Below are 21,879 nucleotides of genomic sequence, written 5' to 3'. Positions count from 1 at the left end.
AGAAGCCCTTGCTAACCCCTGGGGCAGAATCAGTGGCTCCCTCTTCTGGGCACCCACAGGCCAAACTTCCTTGGTGTGGCACCGAGCAATGTATGGTTGTGCCCGTCTCCCCATCATGTGCTTTCTCCTTCATAAGTGTTTGCCCAATTACAGTGGAAGTCACGCAGATCTGCAAATGTGTGCGTTTTAATTTTGAGATAACATCTACTATGTTGCAGGGTCCTACAAGGGGTTCGATCCCAATACAGGGAGATGAGGCAGGGCCTGTCCCACCTCCACTGCCAGCCATTGGTGGCAGTCGAGACCTTGGGTGGTGAGCAGCTCTTGGAAACAGTGGAGGCCTCTTTGGAGGTGAGCCAGGCGGCTGATGGCAAGCACTGGAAGGGCTCAGGTTCTGCCCTGGGGGATCCTGGGAAATTGGAGGTTGGCACCTGCCCCCAGGGCTTGGTCTCTGTCCCTGGTGCCCGAGCATGGCCTGCCCAAGTCTGCTGCATGCAAGATCAGGATCCTTTCCCTGTGAGCCAGGACATGTCGCCGGTCCTGCAGGAAGGAGGGGAGGAGGAGTCAGGGCAGAAGAGCGCGGGCTCCCCACTCAGCACCATGAGCAGCTGGGCCGTGAGGACAGCGGGGATGGACTTGGGTAAAGGGGAAAGCCCATGAGGTGCAGACTCTGGGCTGAGTGGGGGACGGCTCGGAAGAGTCGACAGGAAGGCCAGGACACACGTACTTGCTGTGCAGCAGAAACAGCCTTTGCGAGTGCAAGAGGGAGAGACAGAGAAGGCCAGGGAAGAGCATGTCATTTATGTCCCCACTTGGGTCTCCGTTGTTGCTAGCCTGAAGCCTGCCCCCCCCCCCCCCGCCCCATGGCCTCCAAGCTTTCTCCTGTCCCTGAGGCTCTTTGTAGGCAGGTTGAACCCACAGGGGGACTCCCATGAATGCCATGCTGGGATGAGGGTAATGACGGGTGTCCAGTGTCTCCCAAACCCCAAACAACCACCCACATCTGTGCAGGGCCTCCCCAGGGGCACCACTCGCTGCATTTCCCCACCTGACTCCGCCAGGCTGAGCACAGCCATGTCCATCAGATGTCCCAGGCTCTGAGATTGCCCAAGCGCTGACCCTGCCCTGGGTCACGGCCCTTTTCCTTGTCTCCCAAGAGCACATATAACCAGCCCACTCCCAGCTCACAACCGATGCCCTACACGGCCCCGTAGCACTAGGAGCCACAGACGGATGGGGACCAGGAGTGGGGGGACGCCCTGGGGGGCTATGGTGTGGCTGCTTGCCACAGGAAGGTTGAGCCAGCCCTTCGGTAGAATTCCTGTCCCCTTCCCCAGGCCTCCGATGCCCACACTCACTCCACTTCCCGCTTCCGGATGGCACGGCCCGAGGCCAGCACCTCAGCCACCTTGGACACAATAGGGTCGTAGTTCATGCTGGCCACGGCGATCACCTCGTCGCCTCTGTGGGGAGAGGGTGGCTGAGCCTGACAACTACCCCAGCAGGGCCCCCCCCTCTTCTCGGACGAGACCCTGACACACTCCTGTCCACCTGGGACTCAGGAAGGGATCTTACCCAGGACAACAGGGGTGTCCTGAGCACCCAACCCTCGCTGCTTTGCACTCTAGCCCAGCGTGGGCTTTGGGCTGCTGTGGAACTCCCACGGAGGTCCCAGCCGTACTCCTCCGTGGGGCTCGGGGCTGGGCTCCTGTCCTGGGATTACCACAGTCTCTATCTGTGTGACTTTGCTCAGTGTGAACACGGGATAGGCACACCCACCTCAATGAGCAGTGCTAAAGAGAAAATGTCCTGTCAATGAATGGCAGGTGGACCTATCACCCCACCTCCTCAACCTCTCCTCAGCGGTGCCTCCTGCCTCGCCCCCCCCTCCTCCCTTCGCCCCTCCGTCCACCCCACTTCTCTGGAGCAAGGCTTCTCTGGGATGATTCCCCCCTCCTCTCCCGACCGACCAAGTCCTGCTGCTTCGTGCCCCTCTCTGCCCCGCTGCTCTCTCACTTGGTGTAAAAAGCCACGAACTTCAGCTCCTCCAGATCCCCCTGGATGATGACGTCGTCGAAGCCTTCTCCGTACCCTGTGGGCCGGGCAGGCGGGTGGTGTCCACGTGAGCTCAGCAGAGGCGATGGGGCTCCACCGGGCCAGGGCCCTGTGCCCTCCTATCTGCCCCTTGTGCCCGCCTTCAGGGAGTGCTTCACCACTTTCTCTAGTTGTCCTGGCCCCGCCCCCAGGATGCTCGTGGCCCCGCCCATAGGATGCTCCTGGCCCCGGCCCAACTCCAAGCCCCACCCCCGCACTTCGCTATCACCTTAGCCCCGCCCCAAAGGCTCATGGCCCCGCCCCACCCCGAGGTTCCATTACCCGCGTAGCGCAGGCTCTTGCCGAACATGGCTGTCCACAGGTAGGGCACCGTGCAGATCTCCGCCTCCTGCGCCAGCATGTTCTGGGCCGCCACGCGTCCTGCGGGACCCAGAGGAGGGAAAGCCCGACGCTAGCCCCCTCCACCCCGGCGCTGCCTGCCCTTGCTCTCTGGAGACCCCTCATATATGGGACGACTCCTCCTCCCCTCCCCAGCGGTCCAGAGGCACATCATCCTGCACCCACTGTGAACCTGTGTTATTGAGTGCAAAAGAAAAGGAGAGGGTGGCCGAAACCGGTGCGGCTCAGCGGACAGAGCGTTGGCCTGCGGACTGAAGGGTCCCGGGTTCAATTCAGGTCAAGGGCATGTACCTTGGTTGCGGGCACATCCCCAGTAGGAGGTGTGCAGGAAGCAGCTGATCGATGTTTCTCTCTCATCGATGTTTCTAGCTTTCTATCCCTCTCCCTTCCTCTCTGTAAAAACTCAATAAAATATATTAAAAAGAAAAAAGAAAAAAGGAGAGGGTGTTGGCCCGGCATCAACAGGGGGTGGTTGAGCATCAACCTATGAACCAGGAGGTCATGGTTCGATTCTGTCAGGGCACACACCTAGGTGGTGGGCTCGCTCACCAGCATGGGGCACGCAGGAGGCAAGGGGGGTTGACCACTTAGATGGCTTCTCTGGAGAATTGGGATGAAAGGTCCTGGGTCTGGAAGGGGGGTTTCCTGAGGGTGTGTGGCTGCCCCCGCCATCTCAGGTGTGCACACAGGAACTCATCAGACATACGGGGTCTGAAGAGGGAGGCAGGAGAGCAGGGCCCCGGGAAGAATCACACGGTGGATTCCCAGTGTACGAAGCCCCAGGGAGCCCTGTGGTTGGAGGTTCGCGAGAGTCCCCTGGACCTTCCCATGAAACTCCAATGACACTGATGAGTAGCCTTCGGCTCCTTAGAACCTAGCACTGCCCGGCCGGCGCGGGTCCGTGGTTGAGCATCCACCTGTGAACCAGGGGGTCACGGTTCCATTCCTCCATAGGCACATGGCCGGTTTCGGGCTCAATCCCGGGTGTGGGGCATGAAGGAGGCAGCCGATCAATGGTTCTCTCTCTACCTCTCCCTTCCTCTCTGAAATCAATTAAAAAATATATCTAAGCCGAAACCGGTTTGGCTCAGTGGATAGAGCGTCAGCCTGCGACTGAAAGGTCCCAGGTTCGATTCCGGTCAAGGGTATGTACCTTGGTTGCGGGCACCCCAGTAGGGGGTGTGCAGGAGGCAGCTGATCGATGTTTCTAATTCTCTATCCCTCTCTCTTCCTCTCTGTAAAAAATCAAATATATATATATATATATATATATATATATATATATATATATATATCAACAACAACCACCTAGCACCAACTTCAGACCTTGGATCTGAACAGAAATTAGAAATTAGGGGTTTCAGGGAGCAGAGGCTCTGATAACGTGAAGGCAGAGGGGAGGGGAGGTGGGTGCAGGGAGTCTGGGGTCCTCCCTATGAGGTAGCTAGCTTGCTGGCACCTGCAGCCTAGGGGCCCAGCCCAGGTGTGTGCAGTGAGCACGTCTTCAGAGGCTTGGTGAGGGGGAAGTCCCTTCCTCAGAGAGCACAACAGTTCCCCTGAGCCCCAGGCTTCCAGGCCTGATGGCCACTTCACAGGGGTCTGCATGAGACAGTGGGTTCCCAGAGTCAGTACAGTGACCCAAAGGAGACTGAGTGGGGAGCTGGCCCACGTCCTACTAAATCCCTTTCTCTCTCCCTGGAGAGCATGTGTCTGGAGTGCAAAAGAAAAGGAGAGGGTGTTGGCCCAGCCGGTGTGGCTCAGTGGCTGAGAGTCAACCTATGAACCAAGAGGTCAGGGTTCAATTCCCGGTCCGGGCACATGCACAGGTTGTGGGCTGGCTCCCCAGCGTGGGGCATGCAGGAGGCAGACAATAAATGTTTCTCTCTCATCATTGATGTCTCTCTCTCTCTCTCTCTCTCTCTCTCTCTCCCTCCCTCCCTCCCTCCCTCCCTCCCTCCCTCCCTCCCTGAAATCAATAAAAATATATTTTTTTTAAGAGGAGAGTTTGCCGAAACTGGTTTGGCTCAGTGGATAGAGCGTCGGCCTGCGGACTGAAAGGTCCCAGGTTCGATTCCAGTCAGGGGCATGTACCTTGGTTGCGGGCACAATCCCCAGGAGGCATCTGATCGATGTTTCTCTCTCATCGATGTTTCTAACTCTCTATTCCTCTCTCTTCCTCTCTGTAAAAAATCAATAAAAAATATTTTTTAAAAAATGAGAAATTGTGGGAAGGACAAGTGGGGTGGGTGCTGTGGCTGGCTGAAAGGGGTGTCCAGTTAGCACAGGAGGGAGGTCTCACAGGGCTTGCTCCGTGAGCCGCTTGATCACCTGGAGGAGGCCACCACAGAGCTTTGAATGGCTTTGCAACCAGCACTCAGGGCCCAAGGTTAGAAACTGAAGGATGGACCTGGGGGAGGCTGAGGCCCCCCCTCAGCTTTATTCTGCTGTGGGGCTGGCCATACCCTGGGCATGAGCCATCTGCCAGTGTGGGATGTTCACTTTCCGATTGTTCCTCCAGGCCAGCGGGAAGGTGACAGCGTCTCCGGCCGCAAACACGCCGGGGACATTGGTCTGCATCATCTGTGGGCAGAGGGCCCGGGACCCTGTGAGTGGGGAAGGAGCCCTGGCCTGGGCCTCCCCCTGCCCCCAGCCCAGCACCCTTCCCACCCTCCCCGGCCCCACCTTGTTGACAGGGATGAAGCCTCTGGAATCCAGACCGATGCCGCTCTGCCTCAGGAAGCCCGTGGAGGGCACCGCACCTGCCAGGATGGGGCCTCTGTGTCCACTACCCTTGTCTCACTGCTCTGCATGACCCACCCCCTTCACTTGCCACAACCCAGCCCGAGGCTGCCCATCCAATGCAGCCTGTGTGTGTCCTGTCCCTTCTGCCTGGACCCCCATAGACCTCTGTGCTTCCCGCTAGGCCTGGGGTATCAGTCCCCTGACAGGGGTGGGCATACCACCCCACCCAGCCCTGTGCCGCCACCCCCAGCTTTGTCCTTTCCCAAACTGGCATCTCAGCTGGGTCAGGGACCAGCCAGAGGCATGTTTGTGTCCTGCAGCCCTCCCAGGGCTGGCCACGGCAAAGGCCAAGCTGAGTGTGTCCATTCCCCAACCGCCCTTTGAAGAGGGTATAGTGGTGGTTCCCATTTTACAGCTGTGAAAACTGAGGCGCAGGATGCCCAGCCAGCATGGCTCAGGGGTTGAGTGTCGACCTATGAACCAGGAGGTCACGGTTCGATTCCCAGTCAGGGCACATGCCTGGGTTGCACGGGCTTCATCCCCAGTGTGGGGTATGCAGGAGGCAGCCGATGAATGATTCTCTCTCATCATTGATATTTCTATCTCTCTTTCCCTCTCCCTCTCCCTTCCCCTCTAAAATCAATAAAAATCTTAAAAAAACAAAACAAACAAACAAAAAATACTGAGCTGAGGCTGGTTTGGCTCAGTGGATGGAGCGTCAGCCTGCAGACTGAGGGGTCCCGGGTTCAATTCCGATCAAGGGCATATGCATTGGTTGCAGGCACATCACTGGTGTGGGGTGTGCAGGAGGCAGCTGATGAACGATTCTCTCTCATCGATGTTTTTGACTCTCTGTCCCTCTCCCTTCCTCTCTGTAAAAAATCAATTAAAAAAATATATTTTTAGCCGAAACCCGGTTTGGCTCAGCGGTAGAGCGTCGGTCTGCAGACTGAAAGGTCCCAGGTTCGATTCCGGCCAAGGGCATGTACCTTGGTTGTGGGCACATCCCCAGTAGAGGGTGTGCAAGAGGCAGCTGGTCAATGTTTCTCTGTCATCGATGTTTCTAGCTCTCTATCTCTCTCCCTTCCTCTCTGTAAGAAAATCAATAAAATATATATATTTTAAAAAATAATAAAAATAAAAAAATATTTTTTTAAAAAGCCCCACTGCGGCTCAGGGAGGGAAGGGACTGGCCCAGGCTCACGCACTCACCGATGCCCACCACACAGACGTCCGCCCGCACCACCTTGCTGCTCTTCAGCACGACCTCCTTCAGCTGTGGGGAGAAGGCGGCTGAGCAGGGGTGCCCGGCCCCCGGGCATGAGGGAGAGGAGACAGCGCGGCAGGGGGTGGGGGTGGGGAGAAGGGCCCACCTTCCCCTCCTGGGCCCGCAGCTCCGACACCTCCGTCTGCATGTAGAACTTGACCCGGTTGTTCTCAAACATCTGTCAGGGCAGGTGGGCCGGGGGCGGGAGGTGAGAGCCCGCCTGGGGCTGGGCTGGGCGTCCAGGCTTCCGAGGGGCCGGGGGGCCGGGGGGCGGGCTCACCTTCATGAGGGCACGGCCCACGCGCTCCCCCAGGAACCTCCTGAACGGCGTCTCCTCCAGCTCCACCACGGACACCGAGTGGGCCTTCTCCGTCAGGTAGGCGGCCACCTCCATCCCTGGCCGGGGGTTGCAAGCAGAGGCTGGCACCCGGCTCCTCCCTGTCCTGTGCCCTCCACACACACACACACACACACACACACACACACACACACACACACACCCCGGTCCACAGCCGCTCACCTAGGAAGCCGGCGCCCACCACCACGGTGTTGCGGCCCCGGGCCAGCCTCACCACGCGGTTGGCGTCCTCTGGCGTCCGGATGGTGAACACGTTCTCCACCTCTTTGCCTTTGCAGCTCAGGGTCTTGGGGCTGAGACACGGCCAGGGTCAGCGAGGGGCTCCGTCCGGCCCCCTGAGCCCGCCCGCCCGCCCGCCCTGGCCGGTGCCCCGCCCGGTGGCCGGTGGAAGCCCGCAGGGCACACACTCCCACCTGCTCCCGGGAGCCAGCAGAAGCTTGCTGTACTCCAGCTTGAAGCCGTCCTTGAACACGACCTTCTTGTTCCTCACGTCCACCGTGACCACCTGCAACCCCCGCCCCGCCGGAGATAGAGATGGACCTGGCCTGGCTCCTGCAGCACCTGGCCTGGCCAGTCCCTCTCCGCAGCTCCGGGGGGCTTTTCCTGCCCCCTGGGTTGTCCTTCCTCCTCACCTGGCAGTTCCTCCCCACTCTTTTTATCTATTTCTTGGTAACCCTCACCCAAGGATTTTTATTTATTTACTTATTTTAGAGAGAGTGGAAAGGAGGGTGAGAGTGAGACACACATTGATGTGAGAGAAGCACACTGGTCGGTTGCCTTCCATACTCACCCCCACCGGGGCCAGGGATTGAGCCTACAACCCAGGTACCTGCTCTTGACTGGAATCTGACCCCTGACCCTTCAGTCCTAGGACTGGTGCTCTAACCATTGAGAAAACTGGCCAGGGCCCTCCTTATGCGTTAAGCTTCAGGCATCACCTTTCCCTCAAAGCCTGACTTATCCTCCCAAGTCCCACCAGGTCCTTCCATCCCAGCCCCGAGCAAATCATCGATGTCCCCACACTGGGGACCTGGGACGTGTCCAGGACCCTACCAAACGGGAGATCCAGTGCAGCCTTCCAGGCCTGAGGGCTCCTCACCCCTGCCCCCGCCCCCCCCCCTGGGTGCCTGGGCAGCGAGGCCAGGAGGGCAGAGCACACCCACATCTCTAGGAGCCTACACGACCTCACGGCCTTCAGGGCTGCCCAGCTTGGTCCCCACCTGTGCCTCCGTGAGCACCTCGATGCCATAGGCTCGGAAGAACTCCTTGGGCCTCAGGGCCAGCTGCTCCGGCTGGGCGTCCAGGGACTGCAGGAGAGAGCCAGCCTGAGACGGAGCCACGCAGCCAGCCTTCCGTTCTGCAACAGAGGACCTGGGACCCGAGAGGGTGGGGCCCGCCCCAGGTCACACAGGGGCTGCAGGACCGAACTCAGCAAACCCAGATCTAACCGAAACCAGTTTGGCTCAGTGGATAGAGCACCGGCCTGCGGACTGAAGGGTCCCAGGTTCGATTCCGGTAGGGGGCATATACCTTGGTTGTAGGCACATCCCCAGTAGGGGGTGTGCAGGAGGCAGCTGATTGATGTTTCTCTCTCATCGATGTTTCTGACTCTCTATCCCTCTCCCTTTCTGTAAAAGAATCAATAAACTATTTAAAAAAAACAAACGCAGATCTTCAAACTCTGGGGCTTGGCATGAGGGGAGGGCAGCGGGCCGGACCCCCAAATGGGCAGCAAGCAAGGCTCTGAGGGGGCCTGATTGCATCCAGAGGGATAGAGCCCCCAACCCCCACACTCACCCCACCCCACCTTGCTGAGCTTGGGCCGGTCATAGGGGAGGTGCCTGTCCAGCGTGCACAGGACGATCCTGTCCGAGAAGCCCTCCTGCCGCAGGGTCTCTGCACACACCAAGCCGGCAGCACCTTGAGGGGAGGAGGGGGTGTGGGTCCGGGCCACCTCTCCCCACCCCACCCTGCCTCTCACGGCCCCAGCACCCACCTGCGCCCACGATGAGCACGTTGGTGCTGCCGCTGTGGCTAGCGCTGGGAGAGATGCACTTGGCCATCATCTTGGTCCTTCGCTGCAGCTGCAAGGCCTAGGAGCCGCCGCCGGAGAGTGGGGGACAGCTGGGAGCTGGGCCACGCCCGCCGACCTCCCTGCCGTAACCCCAGCGGTCCAGCCTCATCCCCACCCTGCACCCCTCACTCTGCTCCCCGGCCACACTCACCGGGCTCCCTCCCGCCACAGGGCTTCACACAAGCTGCTCCTGGGCCCAGACGCCCACCTGGGCCTCTGTCCCTCTTACCTGAGCCCGAGCCACACCCCCGGGCCACGCTCTCACCTGCTTGCTGGCCCGGACATACACCTTCTCCTTCTCAATCTTCACCTGCAAGCGGAGGGGCTCAGAACCAGGCTCTGGGTGCTTCGGTCCCTGGCCCTGCACCCCCAGGCTCCCACCCTCCGCACACCCAGCCCCACCTGGAACTTGTGCAGACTGTCCAGGCCGGGGAAGTCCTCCAGGTCCCCGGTGCTGATGTTGAAGCAGGCGCCATGCCAGGGGCAGCGCACCCGGCCCCGGGACAGCACGCCTGGGGGGAGGCAGCGCTGAGCCGGGGTCACCTGCAGGAGCCCCTCTCCGAGGTCTCCCGTGTCCCAGCACCTGCTGGCCCTCCTCCCACACCGCCCCAGAGACCCCCCAGCAGGTGGGGAGCTGGAGGCCGGGGAGGAGCCACGCTGGACCTGGCCGGGTGGCACTGGGGCGTAAGGGGGCAGTGGCCACGCCCACGTCAGAGACCCAGACGACTCACCTTTCACAAGGGGGGCGCCGTAGTGCGGGCACTTGTGGCCCAGGGCGTGGAACTCCCCGTTGTCCTTCACCAGCAGCACCTTCCCCCAGCCCAGCTCCACTTCCCGCATCCTGGGGAGGGGCTGCGCTCAGGATTCAGCCCAGATGGGAGGCACCGCCTGCTGCCAGCGCCTCCGCCCAGAATGCAGCCTTCTGGGGAGCACAGGCCCAGACCAGCAGAAGCCACAAGGCGCTGGCCAGGCTGGGAGCTAGCCCTGGGCCCCCTCCAGGCCGCCCCGTCCACCTTACCCAGGGCTTGTGTTTGCCCTCCCCACCCGGGCCCGCTGCCCCCGGCCCCAGGCCCTGCACCCACTGGCCATTCTCCAGGTCCTTGACGTGACAGACGGCGGCCTCCACGCAGTCCTGAGCCCCGGGATAGGGGTGCGGGGCGGGCAGGCGCTCCTCCGCGTGGAAGTGGCGGGCGGTGCCGTTGCCCTGGTAGGCCCGGGGGCTGCCCTTCCCGCCGGCTGACAGCTCCTCCTTGCCCCGCTCCTTCTCAGGCAGCACCACCTCGATCTTGAGCTCCACTGTGGGGAGGGAGGGGCACGGTGAGCCCCCCGCTCCCCGTAAGGAGCCTTACAACAGGCATGAAGCAGTCAGGGGCCGCAGGGTGGGCCTGAACTGATCTCTGCATGATTTCTTTCTTTCTTTCTTCTTCTTCTTCTTTTTTTTTTTTTTTTAAATAAATTTTATTGATTTTTCACAGAGAGGAAGGGAGAGGGATAGAAAGTTAGAAACATCGATGAGAGAGAAACATCGATCAGCTGCCTCCTGCACACCCCCCACCGGGGGATGTGCCCGCAACCAAGGTACATGCCCTTGACCAGAACTGAACCTGGGACCCCTCAGTCCGCAGACTGACGCTCTATCCACTGAGCCAAACCAGCTTCGGCTGCATGCCTTCTTTTCAATAACAGAATTAGTGAGGAGGGTACAAACCAAAGTCCTTCCACCCTGAAATGGCCCTTCCTCCGGGGATCTGTGTGGAGGAAAAGCACTGGGGCCCCGAGACTTGCTCAGACTCCCAGGACACGGTCCCCGATGGAGGACAACGCCATCGCTGAGGGATCAGGGGCAGGTTCAGGGTCTGACTCCAGTGAGAACAGGGCATCCCAAATTTCCTGTAGCTCAGGTCCTGGCCCGTGAATCTGAGTGACGGGAAATCGAGGGGTCTTTGTTCTAGGTTTGCAACTTCCCCATAGATTTGAATTTTTTTTCCTCCAAATTCAGAAAAAGTATACACGACATAATGTCAACTTAAAAAAAAAAATAGCTATTCTCACCAGTTTGAGAATCCTTCAGCATTTACCAAGCCCAGCCCTGGTTTTTCAGCATCTTCCTGTGCAGGGGTTTGGGGCCTTGGGGGTACACGTGGATAGAACAGAGAGAGCCCCACACACACATACACACGCACACACGCACACACACGTGCGCGTGCACATACACACACACCAGCCTCAACACAGAAGATCCCTCCACAGCCTGCCCTCGGGGCCAGCTCCAGGGGAGAGTGGCCAGAGACTGTCGTTTTCTTCTGGATACTTTCCTGCATTTTCCAAATTCCCTACCATGCGCCTGGGGTATTTTTCCAATTAGAAGGGAACAATAAACAGAATTTTGAGCTGCGATAATCCGGCCTCCGGGGCTGCTGGCAGCGGGGAGGAAGGCTGAGGGAAAGCTAAGCCCCTGGCACAGCGGGGGCCACGGAGGGAGCAGAAGGCTCCTCTCCCCACTCCCAAGGCACCGAGCTTCCTTCCTGGCATCTCGGGGTTCACCCCTCATCCTCTCCACACCCTCAAGCCCGACACTCCAGAAGCAAAGGACCCAGAGGCACACGCCTCCCAACCTTTAATTCCCTTGGCCCGTGGCCCTGGCTAACTCCTGCCCAGCCGCCTGGACACAGCTCAGGGGTTGCCTCCCCTGGCTGCCCAGCCCCTGCATGTCCCTCATCTCATGCTGTGCTAATCCCCTCCTTGGGCCTGGCCTGGCCTGGCCTGGCCCGGGAGACTGGGGGGCAGCCCCCATCCTCAAGTTCCAGCCCCCAGCGCAGGCCTGACACTGCAGGAGGGAAGGTCCACTCTATGTTTCCAGCTGGGCAGAGGGGGGGCACCTGGGCACAGCACGTGCTGACGCTGTTGTGTCAGGTGGGGGTGGTCATGGGCGGAGTGGGCTTCCCCTCCGTCGCACACACTTTATGTAAGAGCGTTAGAATGTTTTCAGAAGAATTAAATGGAAGAATACTTTGAACCCAGCGGACACCAGCTGTGTGAGCTTCAGAGCGGGAGCCCACGAGAGCAGCTCTCAGCCAGGGCCCAGTAAGAGTCCAGCCAGGACGAAACCGGTTTGGCTCAGTGGATAGAGCATCGGCCTGCAGACCGAAAGGTCCCAGGTTCGATTCTGGTCAAGGGCACATCTGCAGTAAGGGGTGTGCAGGAGGCAGCTGATTGATGTTTCTCTCTCATTGAAGTTTCTAACTATCTCTCTCTCTTCCTCTATGTAAAAAAAAAAATCAATAAAATACATATTAAAAAAAAAAAAAGCCCAGCCAGGCTGTTTTCATCCTCCACCTCCTTCTAGAAGGCTTCGAGGCGCGGCCTGGAGCAATCGAACCGAAAGCCATTAAGGCAGGAGCCGGGCTGGGGCAGGGAGGAGCATCTCTGCTCCCTCAGGAGCCAAAGCAACCCCAACTCCATGGTTCCCAGCTGCCCGCTGGCGAGTGGGTGCTGAAGGAGAATAACAGAGGCAACATGTAAACCAGAGCAGAAGCTCAACAGAGGCACTTGGGTAACAGTGGTTCACCGGCTAGCTCCGAGCTCCCTGGCAGCCGTGAAGAAAAGAGAAAGCCTTTCTGTAGCACTTGTGGCCCAATGAAAGGCAGGCAACCAAGATACCAAGAGAGGTGCACCTGCCCCTGGTTCTGAGCTTAGCAAGAGTCTGGCCTGGAACTCTTCCTACAAGGAGCACAGTGCCCCTGAAGCCCGGGGCGGAAGGAATGCGTGCTACGTGCAGTGAGCACGGTAGAAAATGAAGAATGTGCACAGAGATACACTTATCTGATTTCCCCGTGGTCCCTTCTGATCTCGGCGAAACCCTCATGGCCAAATGCTCCCAGTCCCTGAAACTCCCTGAGTCTCACCCTTTGATCTGCACAGGGTATGCGCCTGGGGCCTGAGCTCCTGCCCTCCCCCCAGAGTCCCACAGGGGAGTCCTGGCTGCAGCCAGTCTGGCCCCCAATTAGGACATCGTAACCTTTTGCAAGGGCTGCCTAGGTGCCAGACCCTGCAGAGGGGACAGAATTATTAGCCCCATTTCACAGGTGAGAGCACAAAGACTCCGAGAAGTGACGTCCTCTGCCCGAGACCACACCCTCAGGGAGGGAGGCTGGACTTGTACCCGAGAGGCCAAGTTCTCAGCCCTGTTTCTGGGGTGGTAAGTGTGACCAGCTCCTATGCTAACCAGGAGTCCTGGCGCCAGGGGTCCCAGGCAGGCTGGCCTTTGTGTTTCTTTAAAGGAAACTACAGTTGGGCCGAAACCGGTTTGGCTCAGTGGATAGAGCGTCGGCCTGCGGACTGAAGGGTCCCAGGTTCTGGTCAGGGGCATGTACCTTGTGGTTGTGTGCAGGAGGCAGCTGGTCGATGTTTCTCTCTCATTCATGTTTCTAACTCTCTATCCCTCTCCCTTCCTCTCTGTAAAAAAAAATCAATAAAATATATTTTTAAAAAAATAAAGGAAACTACAGGTGGCACCTTCTGCCCAGGGCCTCCTGCCAGGGCCAGCCAGCACCCTCCCGCCCCGATTCTGATGGGGGAAGGCTGAGGCGGGCAGGGTGGTGGGATCGGAGTGCCCACAGCTCGGGAGCGAGGGGAGGGCAGGCGTGGGGAGTCCCTCCCCTCCCCGGTGGGCAGGGCGTCACCCTTCTCCTCTTGCCCCAAGTCCCCCTCAGGCCCAGGAAAGGAGAAAAGGCTCAGGCGTTCCAAGGTAACGGAGCCGATGGGTATCAGGTAAGGGGAGACGGGGTGAGCCATGCTGGGCAGCGTGGCCCGGACAGGCTGGGCGGGGTGCTGCCGAGGTGCTCGGGAGGCCCCGTGGCCTCGGTGTCTTCCTCTGTGGCATGCCTGCACCCCGTGCCTTCCTGGGCATTGTGAGGATCGAGGAGGGGGAGTGGGGCCCGAGGGAGAGCCCCGCAGAGGAGAGCCTCCATCAGAGAGCACACCCGGGCCTGCCCAGCAGCACCCGGGGCTGGCACTCCGTGGGCCAGGCAGGGTGGGGAACCCCTGTGCACACGGGAAAGTGGGCCCTGAGAGACTGAGAGCGTGGTCCACGGACACACGAGGGTCAGAAGAGGTGAGGAGAGGCCTGGGACCTGTCCACTCCGCGCCCACAGCAACTCTGAGAGGCCGGGCCCGTTTTGCAGAGAGGGAAAGTGAGGCTCAGAGAGGTCAGGTGCATACCCTGGGCCCCACAGAGGCTGAGGGTGTCTGTTCCCTGACCCCCCCCCTTCCCTGGCCCTGGGGGACACTGCCACCCTCCCCCACCCTGTGGCAGGAGGAACCCTCCCCTCCCCTTTCCAAGAAAGAATCGGTTGTGATTCCCACCACCAGCTCCCAAAACCCAAAATAAGGAGGAAGGGTCACTGGAGGGAGGGGGGGGGCAGAAGGATGGCTCCAGGCCCCCACCCCCTCCGGCCTGCAGCGCATTAACATTCGGCTGCCACCAGGCCTGACCTACTTCTGAGGCAGAGAGGGAGGGGGAGGAGGAAGGTGGCGGGAGGAGGGAGAGAGGAGAGATGGAGAGAGGAAAGGAGGAGGGTAGGAGGTGGAGGGAGGGGGTAAGCAAGAAGAGAGGAGGTACCTGGCTTGGGCTTGGAGAAGCAGCCGCCCATGGCGAGGGGCCCTCAGCTGGGTAGGGGCGGGGGCGCAGATGGTGGGCGGTGGGAGGCTAGGGTGCCCTCAGTGGGCCTGGACCCCCCACGGCCCTGAGAAACGCTGATGTTGCCATCCCAGCTGGAGTTGCCTTCAGGACCTGTAGGGGCAGAGAGAGCGGAAGGGCTTAGGTGGGGATGTGAGAAGAAACACAGAGAGACAGACTCCTAAACGAGGCCCACATTGGAGCTGGGGGACATTTCAAACAGGGAGCCAGGCCCCAGAGGAACAATGGACCCTGGAGGACACCTCCCCTCGGACGCCCTCCAGGCTCAGCACCCTCACTCCCCACTCCCCCCTGTGCCTGGGCTGTGCCCACGGCCAGAGGAATCTGCCAGGCTTTTAAGTCCAGCCCCACAGCTGCCTTGTCCTGGAACTCCCCTGTGTCTGCTGCCCCCTCAACATCCTGCAGCCTGGCCCTACCCGGTTTGGCTCAGTGGATAGAGCGTCTGCTTGCAGACTCAAGGGTCCCAGGTTCAATTCCAGTCAGGGGCATGTACCTTGGTTGCGGACACATCCCCAGTGGGAAGTTTATAGGAGGCAGCTGATCGATGTTTCTCTCTCATCGATGTTTCTAACTCTCTATCCCTCTCCCTTCCTCTCTGTAAAAAAAATCAATAAAATATATACTTTTTAAAATCTTGCAGCCTGAAAGCCCTGCAACCCTCCTCTCTCCAGGGAGGCACCATGGCCGGGGTCAAACGCCAGATCCCCTCGTGCAGATGAGGGCCTTCCTGGTCCTCGGGCTTCCTCTTCCTACAGCGGGATGCCATTCAGTGCTCCCTGGTCCCTGCACCCACCCTCCCTGGATACCCACCTCCTTTAAGGGCAGCCACCGCTTCTTGCTCCCAGCCCAGACGCAGACCCAGGCTGCCAGGCCTTGGAAGCCAGGCAAGGGGTCCAGGAGGCAGCCCAGCCTCTGCCCCTCCTCCCAGGGGGAGCTGCTGCCAGGAGGGGTAGGGGCGGGTGGGGCTGGGCCAGGCCACTGGTCCCCAGGGAAACCCAGCTCCATGGTGAGCAGAAGCGGGCGGCAAGCCCAGGCACACAGTCCTGCCACAGACTATGCCCAGCAGCGTGAGCTCCCACCCCCACCTTCACTCTTCACAAATGCCCACCAGGCCCACGACTCTGAGGCCATGCCCCACAGCAGATGGATAAACAGAGGAGCCAAGGACTCGCCAAAGTCAAGCAGCAGGTAGGAGCGTCGGGGTGGCCTCCCCTCCCCCTCCCCCCTTAGTTCCAAGATGGGCAGGGACCCAAGAAGCCGACATATCACCTTGCAAGCCACAGAGCCTGGGGGAAGGGTCACCAGGTCAACAAAGAGATCCATCCCTGCAGCCAAGGCCACGGGATGGACCATCCCAAAGACTGGACTTTGCAAGGCTCAGGAGAAGAGTTCAGCTGCCCTGTTTACGACGGACTGCCGCACAGGCTGTCCCACAGCCATCGATCGCATTTGCTTTCCCTGGAAGTTCTTCCTGAAGTCTAACTCGAGGTGCGGCTGAAGCCTGCTAGGTCCAGCCCGGGTCCCAGCAAGGACCCTGGGAAAAGGTGGGGGGAGGACCACCTCCTGCCTGGCACCTGATCGGGCCTGCCCCGGTGGCACTCCTTACAGTCCAGGAAGCAGTGGCACCGAGGCTACCTGGGCACCCCATGCCCTCTCCCCCGGCTCATCACCAAGGTGGGTTTGCAAAGTGTGGCCACCCCCTGCCCTGCCTGCACCCTCCCTGGGCACAGGAGGCCTCTCCCTGGGTCCTGGCTTCACCTCCAGCTCAGCTCTGCCCGCCTCCTTCCTGCCGGACCACAGGGCCCAGAGAAGGGGGGACCTCACCTGGACACCAGGTGCCTGGCGAGGCTGTTCCCTCCCTTCCCAGGTGCTCAGGTGTCTGGAGCCCCCCTTCCCCCCAGAGCCGTGGGCCTGGAAACAGATTTGTGGGGCTGGAACCTTCTCCAGGCCTACTGTGTGCTAAGCCAGCTTGGCGTCTTCCTGCTTCCTGCAGGCTCAGGGACTCTCACGCAAAGGCACAGATCCTTGCCAGGGACATGGCAGGAGGGAACCTCAAGTTTGTTTGTTTTTAAATCTTCACCTGAGGATGCCTTTTTTTTATTCATTATTTGAGAGGAGAGAGAGAGAGAGAGAGAGAGAGAGGGAGGGAGGGAGGGAGGGAGGGGGCGGGCCCCGAAACTGGTTTGGCTCAGTGGATAAAGCGTAGGCCTGCAGACTGAAGGGTCCAGCGTTCGACTCTGGTCAAGGGCATGTACCTTGGTTGTGGGCACATCCTTAGTAGGGGGTGTGCAAGAGGCAGCTGATCGATGATTCTCATTGATGTTTCTAACTTTCTATCCCTCTCTCTTCCTCTCTGTAAAAAAATTAATAAAATATATTTAAAAAGTAAATAAAGATCTTTAAATCCAACTTGCTAAAGGTAAATTATAATAATATTTAAGAGAGAGAGAGAGAGAGAAATATCAATGTGTGAGAGAATCAGCCATCAGTTGCCTCCTGTATGCCCTCTGATCAGAGATGGAACCCAGAAACTTGCAATATGTATGAAACCAAGACCCTTCCGTGCTCAGGAGGACACTCCCGCCACCTTAGCCACCCCGGCCAGGGTGGGACCCCAAGTGTTTGCAGAGTGCTGCTGTCTGCCCCTTGCCCAGGAGCTGCCCGATGTAAGAAAGCCGGTAACAGTTGCCTGTACAATCCACTAGGGGCCCGTGTCCTGTCCCAGAACCCCCTCCCCGCCCGGGTAGTGCAGGCTGGGGTGGATCTGCCCCCTCCTCTGCACTGCCCCCCTCTTGTCTCCTGGTCTCACTCCTCACCGAGGGCCACAGGGGCCCTTCTCCTCCCCGGCCCGGAGGCTCCTGCCCAGCTCAGGCCCCCGGGGACTTCCAGCCCTCTTCCTCCCGACGGCTTCCAGCTCCTCAAACCCCTCACCTCCTCCCCCTGCCCAGGTACAGCCCCTCCGTGCACTCTCCCCGCCTCTGCACGTGCAGTCCCGCTACCTGAGATGCCCTTCCCGCATCCTCCGGGTCGCCGCGCCAGACCGGGTGGCCCAGGAGCGGGCAACGCCACACAGTAGGGCCGCGCGGCCGGCGGGGAGGGCCGGGGGGGAGGGGAGGAGGAAGAGGGGCGCCCCCCCCCCCAGCTCTTCTCTCCCCCGGCTGTCGAACCTCAGCCCTCAGAGCGCAGCCCCAGGTCCGAGGACCGCGAGCTCGCGGGCAGGCTCGCCCGAGGCGGGGGTCGCAGGGTCGGGCCGCGGTGGCGGGTCGGGGTCCCGGGGTCCCGGGGCCGGAGGGCGCTCACCTGGGCTGGGCGCCGGCGTCCGCTCCGGAGCCGCTCGGGACCGGCCGCCCGAGGGAGGCGCAGGGGGAGGAGCGGGCGGGGCGGGGCGGGCGCTGCGGCGACACTGCGGCCGCGGAGCCAGCGCGCCCCGCCCCGCCCGGCGGCGCAGGTGGGAGCTGTCGGGGGTCGGGGGTCGGGGGTCAGGGGTCAGGGGTCGGCCTGCGGTGCGGGGAGGCAGCCGGGGGCGCTCCTGGCCACGGGCGCTTTGGCAGGTCCTGGGACCCCGGGGAGCCTTGCGAACCCCAAGGGACGCCAAGCTGGAGGCGCACCAGGTCCTTCGGATTCTTTTCCTTTTCTTCTTCTTTTAATCCTCACGCAAGGACATTTTCCCACTTTGATTTTAGAGAGAGGGGCAGAGAGAGGGAGAGACAGAGAAATATCGATGTGAGAGAAATGCATCCTTGGGCCCGGGCCAGGGAAGAGCCTGCAATCGAGGTACGTGCCCTTGACCGGAATGGAACCCGGGACCCTTTGGTCCGCAGTCCAGCGCTCTGTCTAATGAGCCAAACTGGCTAGGGCTCCTTTTCTTTTCTTAATCCTGTCTTCTAGCCGTCTGTGGGGAAAAGTTGAATCACCGGGAGGAACTTCTTCAAGGAAAAAAAACCCAATTCACTCCTGCTTGCCCCTCAGATACCTTCACGGGCTGGGTGGGGGGGGGGGGGGGGGAGAGCGGTTCAGACTCCCAGGTCTCCTAGCTCTCTCCCTCCCCTCTGGGGGTGGGGGTGGGGAGAATATGATATGTTCTACGTTCTATTTTAATTTATGTTTTATTACATTTTCTTTTTCCCACCTATCATTATGCCAGGAGAACTTAATTACCTGAGTCCACGTAAATCCCAGTGCACCCTGGTGTCATGTCCCTTCCTCCATGAAGCCCTCCATGATCAACATCCCAGGACCTGGTATTCTGACTCCTGGACCTCAGGGTTTCATTGTCCCCACTGTCCAGCTCTTTCTGTTGTGGTTTGTCTCACTAGCAAACTAGAATTCCGTTGATGGTGTGAGAAATGAATGAATGGCACCTTCCAAAGGTTTGATGTCGTATCTGTCACTAAGCATTTCATGGCCCACCGACTCTGATGTCCTATTACTCGGTGGTTTGAGTGAGTTGGGTCCTTGTTTATTTCCTGCCTCTCCCCTTGGCCTTGCTCTCCTGTAAGGATGACAACACGGCTTTACTTACGCCATACCTCGCCCAGGGGGCCAGCACAACTCCTCCCCTCTTCTTTTTTTTTTTAAAAAACAGAGCCTTATCTTTTTTTAAAATATATTTTTATTGATTTCAGAGAGGAAGGAAGAGGGAGAGATAGAAACAGCCATGATGAGAGAGAATCATGGTGGATCGGGTTCTTCTGTAAGTCCCTCACTGGGGATCGAGCCTACAACTCGGGCATGTGCTCTTGACCTTTCAGTTCGCAGGCCAACGCTCTATCCACTGAGCCAAACCGGTTTCAGCCGTACTGTTGATATTTGGCTCTGTTGACTAATGAGTTTGCTGACCACTGGATAAGGGGATCCAAGGACACTCAGTAGGTAGCCTGAGGTCCTGGTCTAGCCCCAAAGATGATTCTGACAAAGTGATAGCAGCCTTGATAATACCTAATGTCAGCAAAGAGGGAAATCAAGCTCCAGGTTGAGATATAGTGAGGTGATCTGGGGTTTTGGGGGGGCGGGGGCGCTGGGATCCTCTTAGCCAGCAGACACCCCAAAGGCAGGAAGGGGGTTGCTGATGTCTGAGAAGCAAGTGGGTGATCCCTTTCCCCACTTCTTCCCCCAGCCCTGGAGTACCCCCACCATGGTACTGCCCTCTTACACCTTCCTGTCTCTGCCCTCTTACACCTTCCCCCTCCTGTCAGTTTCCTTATTCCGCACTCCCCCCAGCCTGGGGTCTCCAAGCCCAGTGTGCAGGAGAGTCCTTTTTTAGTTAAGAAAACGGGATCGCTGTAATGTCTAACATTGTGGTTGACACTGGCGCCCCCTGGAGGCCAGTCTGAGAGTCTGCATGGGCCTCCCTGAACTTTAGGGTTCTGATGGAAGGGGTTGAGAGTTGGGGTCTCTTCCCTGGATTTTCAGAGGGGGAGACCTTGGTTTGACTAACAGATCCACAGGAAATGTTGGGGTACTGATGCAGCACAGCCAACATCTGAGCTGAAGCCAGCTGCGTCGAGGGGGAAGATGGATGGTAGTGCCCAGAGCTAGGGATTTATTTACTTATTTACTTATTATAGAAGCAGAAGTTGAGGGAATCCTCAGGTTGGGGAGTGCGGGTGAAGCCCCTCCCCCAGCCTCATCTCTGACTCCCTAGCTTGCTCTGGCTACTGCAGTCTTCTCTCTCCTGCTCAGCTTGGTTTACACGGTCTGACCATCATGTTCCCAGCACCCTCTGGGTTCTCTGTGACTCTGTCGAAGGTAGCTCCAGCCCCCCCTAAACCTCTTTAGCCCAGCCTGGGCCCTCCCACAGTTCTGTTCTCAGGCTCTGGGCGCGCCGGTCCTAAATCCAGTCCTCATGAAGGATGCCAAGGCCAGGAGGGCTTTGTAGGAGGTGGCAGAAGGTGAGGACAGATGGACCAGTTGGAGTTCATCAAAGGAGAGAAGGGCGTCCAAGCAGAAGGAACAGGTGGGCCAAGGCAAGGAGGTAGAGAGTCCAATTCTGGGGAATTCAGAATGTGTCAGTCCTGTCTGGCCTGAGTTTTGGGTTCTGGGCAGGGGCATGGCATGGAGTGTTTACTATGGGCCAGGGAGGAACTGGGTAAAGGGGTTTTCATTACACGCGTCTTTAGGAATAAAGCATACCAGCAACTAGGATTGGCACTGGGCTGGGAGGGAGCGGGGAGGCCAGAGGAAACTACTGTAAAGGCTAAGGGGCCAGGAGACACTTGGGCCAAGGACTAAGCTCGAGTCTTGTTGAGCTCAGTTGGGCTGCAAACTTCCATTCCTTGGTGGGCTGACACTGGGGCTTGGGTCCCCTCCTCTGGTAACTGGCCTGGCACAGCCCTGCCCAGGTTCCTCATTTAAAAAAAAAAAAGGTATTTTTTAAATTGATTTCAGAAAGGAATGGAGATAGAAACATCAATGAGAATCATTGACCAACTTGCCTCCTGCAAGCCCCACACTGGGGATCAAGCTGGCAACCCTGGCACGTGCCCTGACTAGGAATCAAACTGTGACACTCAAACCACTGCTCCACTCTGGCCACTGGGTTGTCCTTCCTTCTCTTGGTGCCAGCCCTTACTTGCCCTCTATGTAGTTACCGACCATCTATCTACTCCTCCTGGTGCCTCAGGCACCCACTCAGAAAGCTTCCCCTTCCCCAAACCCCTTAGCCTTCAGTAGTTTCCCCAGGGCCTTCTGGTGGGTGGGTGTGGCCTGTCCTTTCTGGCCCACCACCTGGCCACCTGCTCTAGACCTCCCTCCACCTCTGGTGCCCACTCCCACTTCAGTGCTGGCAGAGTGGGACGCTCCTGTCCTGGGGGAGGGTGGGGTGTGTAGGCCGCTTAGACCTGTGGCAGCTGCCTCTGGGGAAGAGCAGCCCCCACCCGTTTCCAAGTGTTCCCAGCCCAGGATTGCTGACCAAAACACCTTTTCACACTAAAAGTGCTATTTAAAGGTTATCTCGGGACTTTTTTTTTTTTTTTTTAAAGATTTGACAGTTTTGGTATTTCCATTTAAGACAAACTTTTCTCTCAAATTCTTGAAATCGCTAGGAAGTGCCAAGTTCTATATAAATATGGCACTTCCTGAAACTCACTTCCGGAGGTTCACCACAAAATGTGGACCTCTCAATACACACATAAATAGGCATGGGGACAGGGCTCTGGCTGAGGGGTGTCAGGGAAATCAGTGAGCTGCCAGCATCTCCAGTAGCCACTGACAGGCCCCCAGAATTCACTAGGAGTCCCATATACAGACAGGACAGGATTGTAGAAAGCCGGATATCATGCTCGATC

The 21,879-nt window shown here is 58.8% G+C and overlaps 1 protein-coding gene across 3 annotated transcripts; it reads right to left on the bottom strand.

The window, feature by feature from the left end:
- Positions 1–170: 170 nt before the first annotated feature.
- Positions 171–17,613, bottom strand: AIFM3 (AIF family member 3). 3 transcript variants are annotated; one of them, XM_084867826.1, is made up of 21 exons: positions 17,593–17,613; positions 14,516–14,686; positions 9,978–10,191; positions 9,627–9,736; positions 9,298–9,407; positions 9,161–9,205; positions 8,818–8,914; positions 8,629–8,741; positions 8,042–8,128; positions 7,235–7,326; positions 6,984–7,114; positions 6,744–6,859; positions 6,570–6,641; positions 6,409–6,472; positions 5,137–5,213; positions 4,917–5,034; positions 2,377–2,475; positions 2,017–2,092; positions 1,359–1,463; positions 728–748; positions 171–540 (listed from the first exon to the last, which is right to left on the bottom strand). In XM_084867826.1, exons 2-21 carry the CDS (start codon positions 14,544–14,546, stop codon positions 501–503), a joined length of 1,818 nt encoding a protein of 605 aa, XP_084723952.1. In that variant the 5' UTR covers positions 14,547–14,686; positions 17,593–17,613; the 3' UTR covers positions 171–500. The 3 variants fall into 3 exon arrangements, with proteins under 3 accessions (XP_084723952.1, XP_084723953.1, XP_084723954.1); XM_084867827.1 differs by lacking the exon at positions 728–748; XM_084867828.1 differs by lacking the exons at positions 14,516–14,686; positions 17,593–17,613 and adding an exon at positions 10,245–10,516.
- Positions 17,614–21,879: the final 4,266 nt, after the last annotated feature.

The sequence above is a fragment of the Pipistrellus hanaki genome, assembly GCF_964339955.1.
Source record: "Pipistrellus hanaki genome assembly, chromosome: 19".
Classification (NCBI taxonomy): Eukaryota; Metazoa; Chordata; class Mammalia; order Chiroptera; family Vespertilionidae; genus Pipistrellus; species Pipistrellus hanaki.
Note: the sequence above shows the minus strand (reverse complement) of the source record. Positions and strands in the feature narration are given on the sequence as shown.

What these genes read in the sequence shown, in the direction of transcription:
- AIFM3 (XM_084867826.1), bottom strand. Translation starts at nt 14,546, where the DNA reads ATGGGCGGCTGCTTCTCCAAGCCCAAGCCAG. An exon ending in CGTCTGTGTGGTGGGCATCG is followed by an intron (nt 5,214 to 6,408) that starts GTGAGTGCGTGA and finishes CCATCCTGGCAG; the next exon opens with GTGCGGTGCCCTCCACGGGC. An exon ending in GCTTCATCCCTGTCAACAAG is followed by an intron (nt 5,035 to 5,136) that starts GTGGGGCCGGGG and finishes CTCTGCCCACAG; the next exon opens with ATGATGCAGACCAATGTCCC.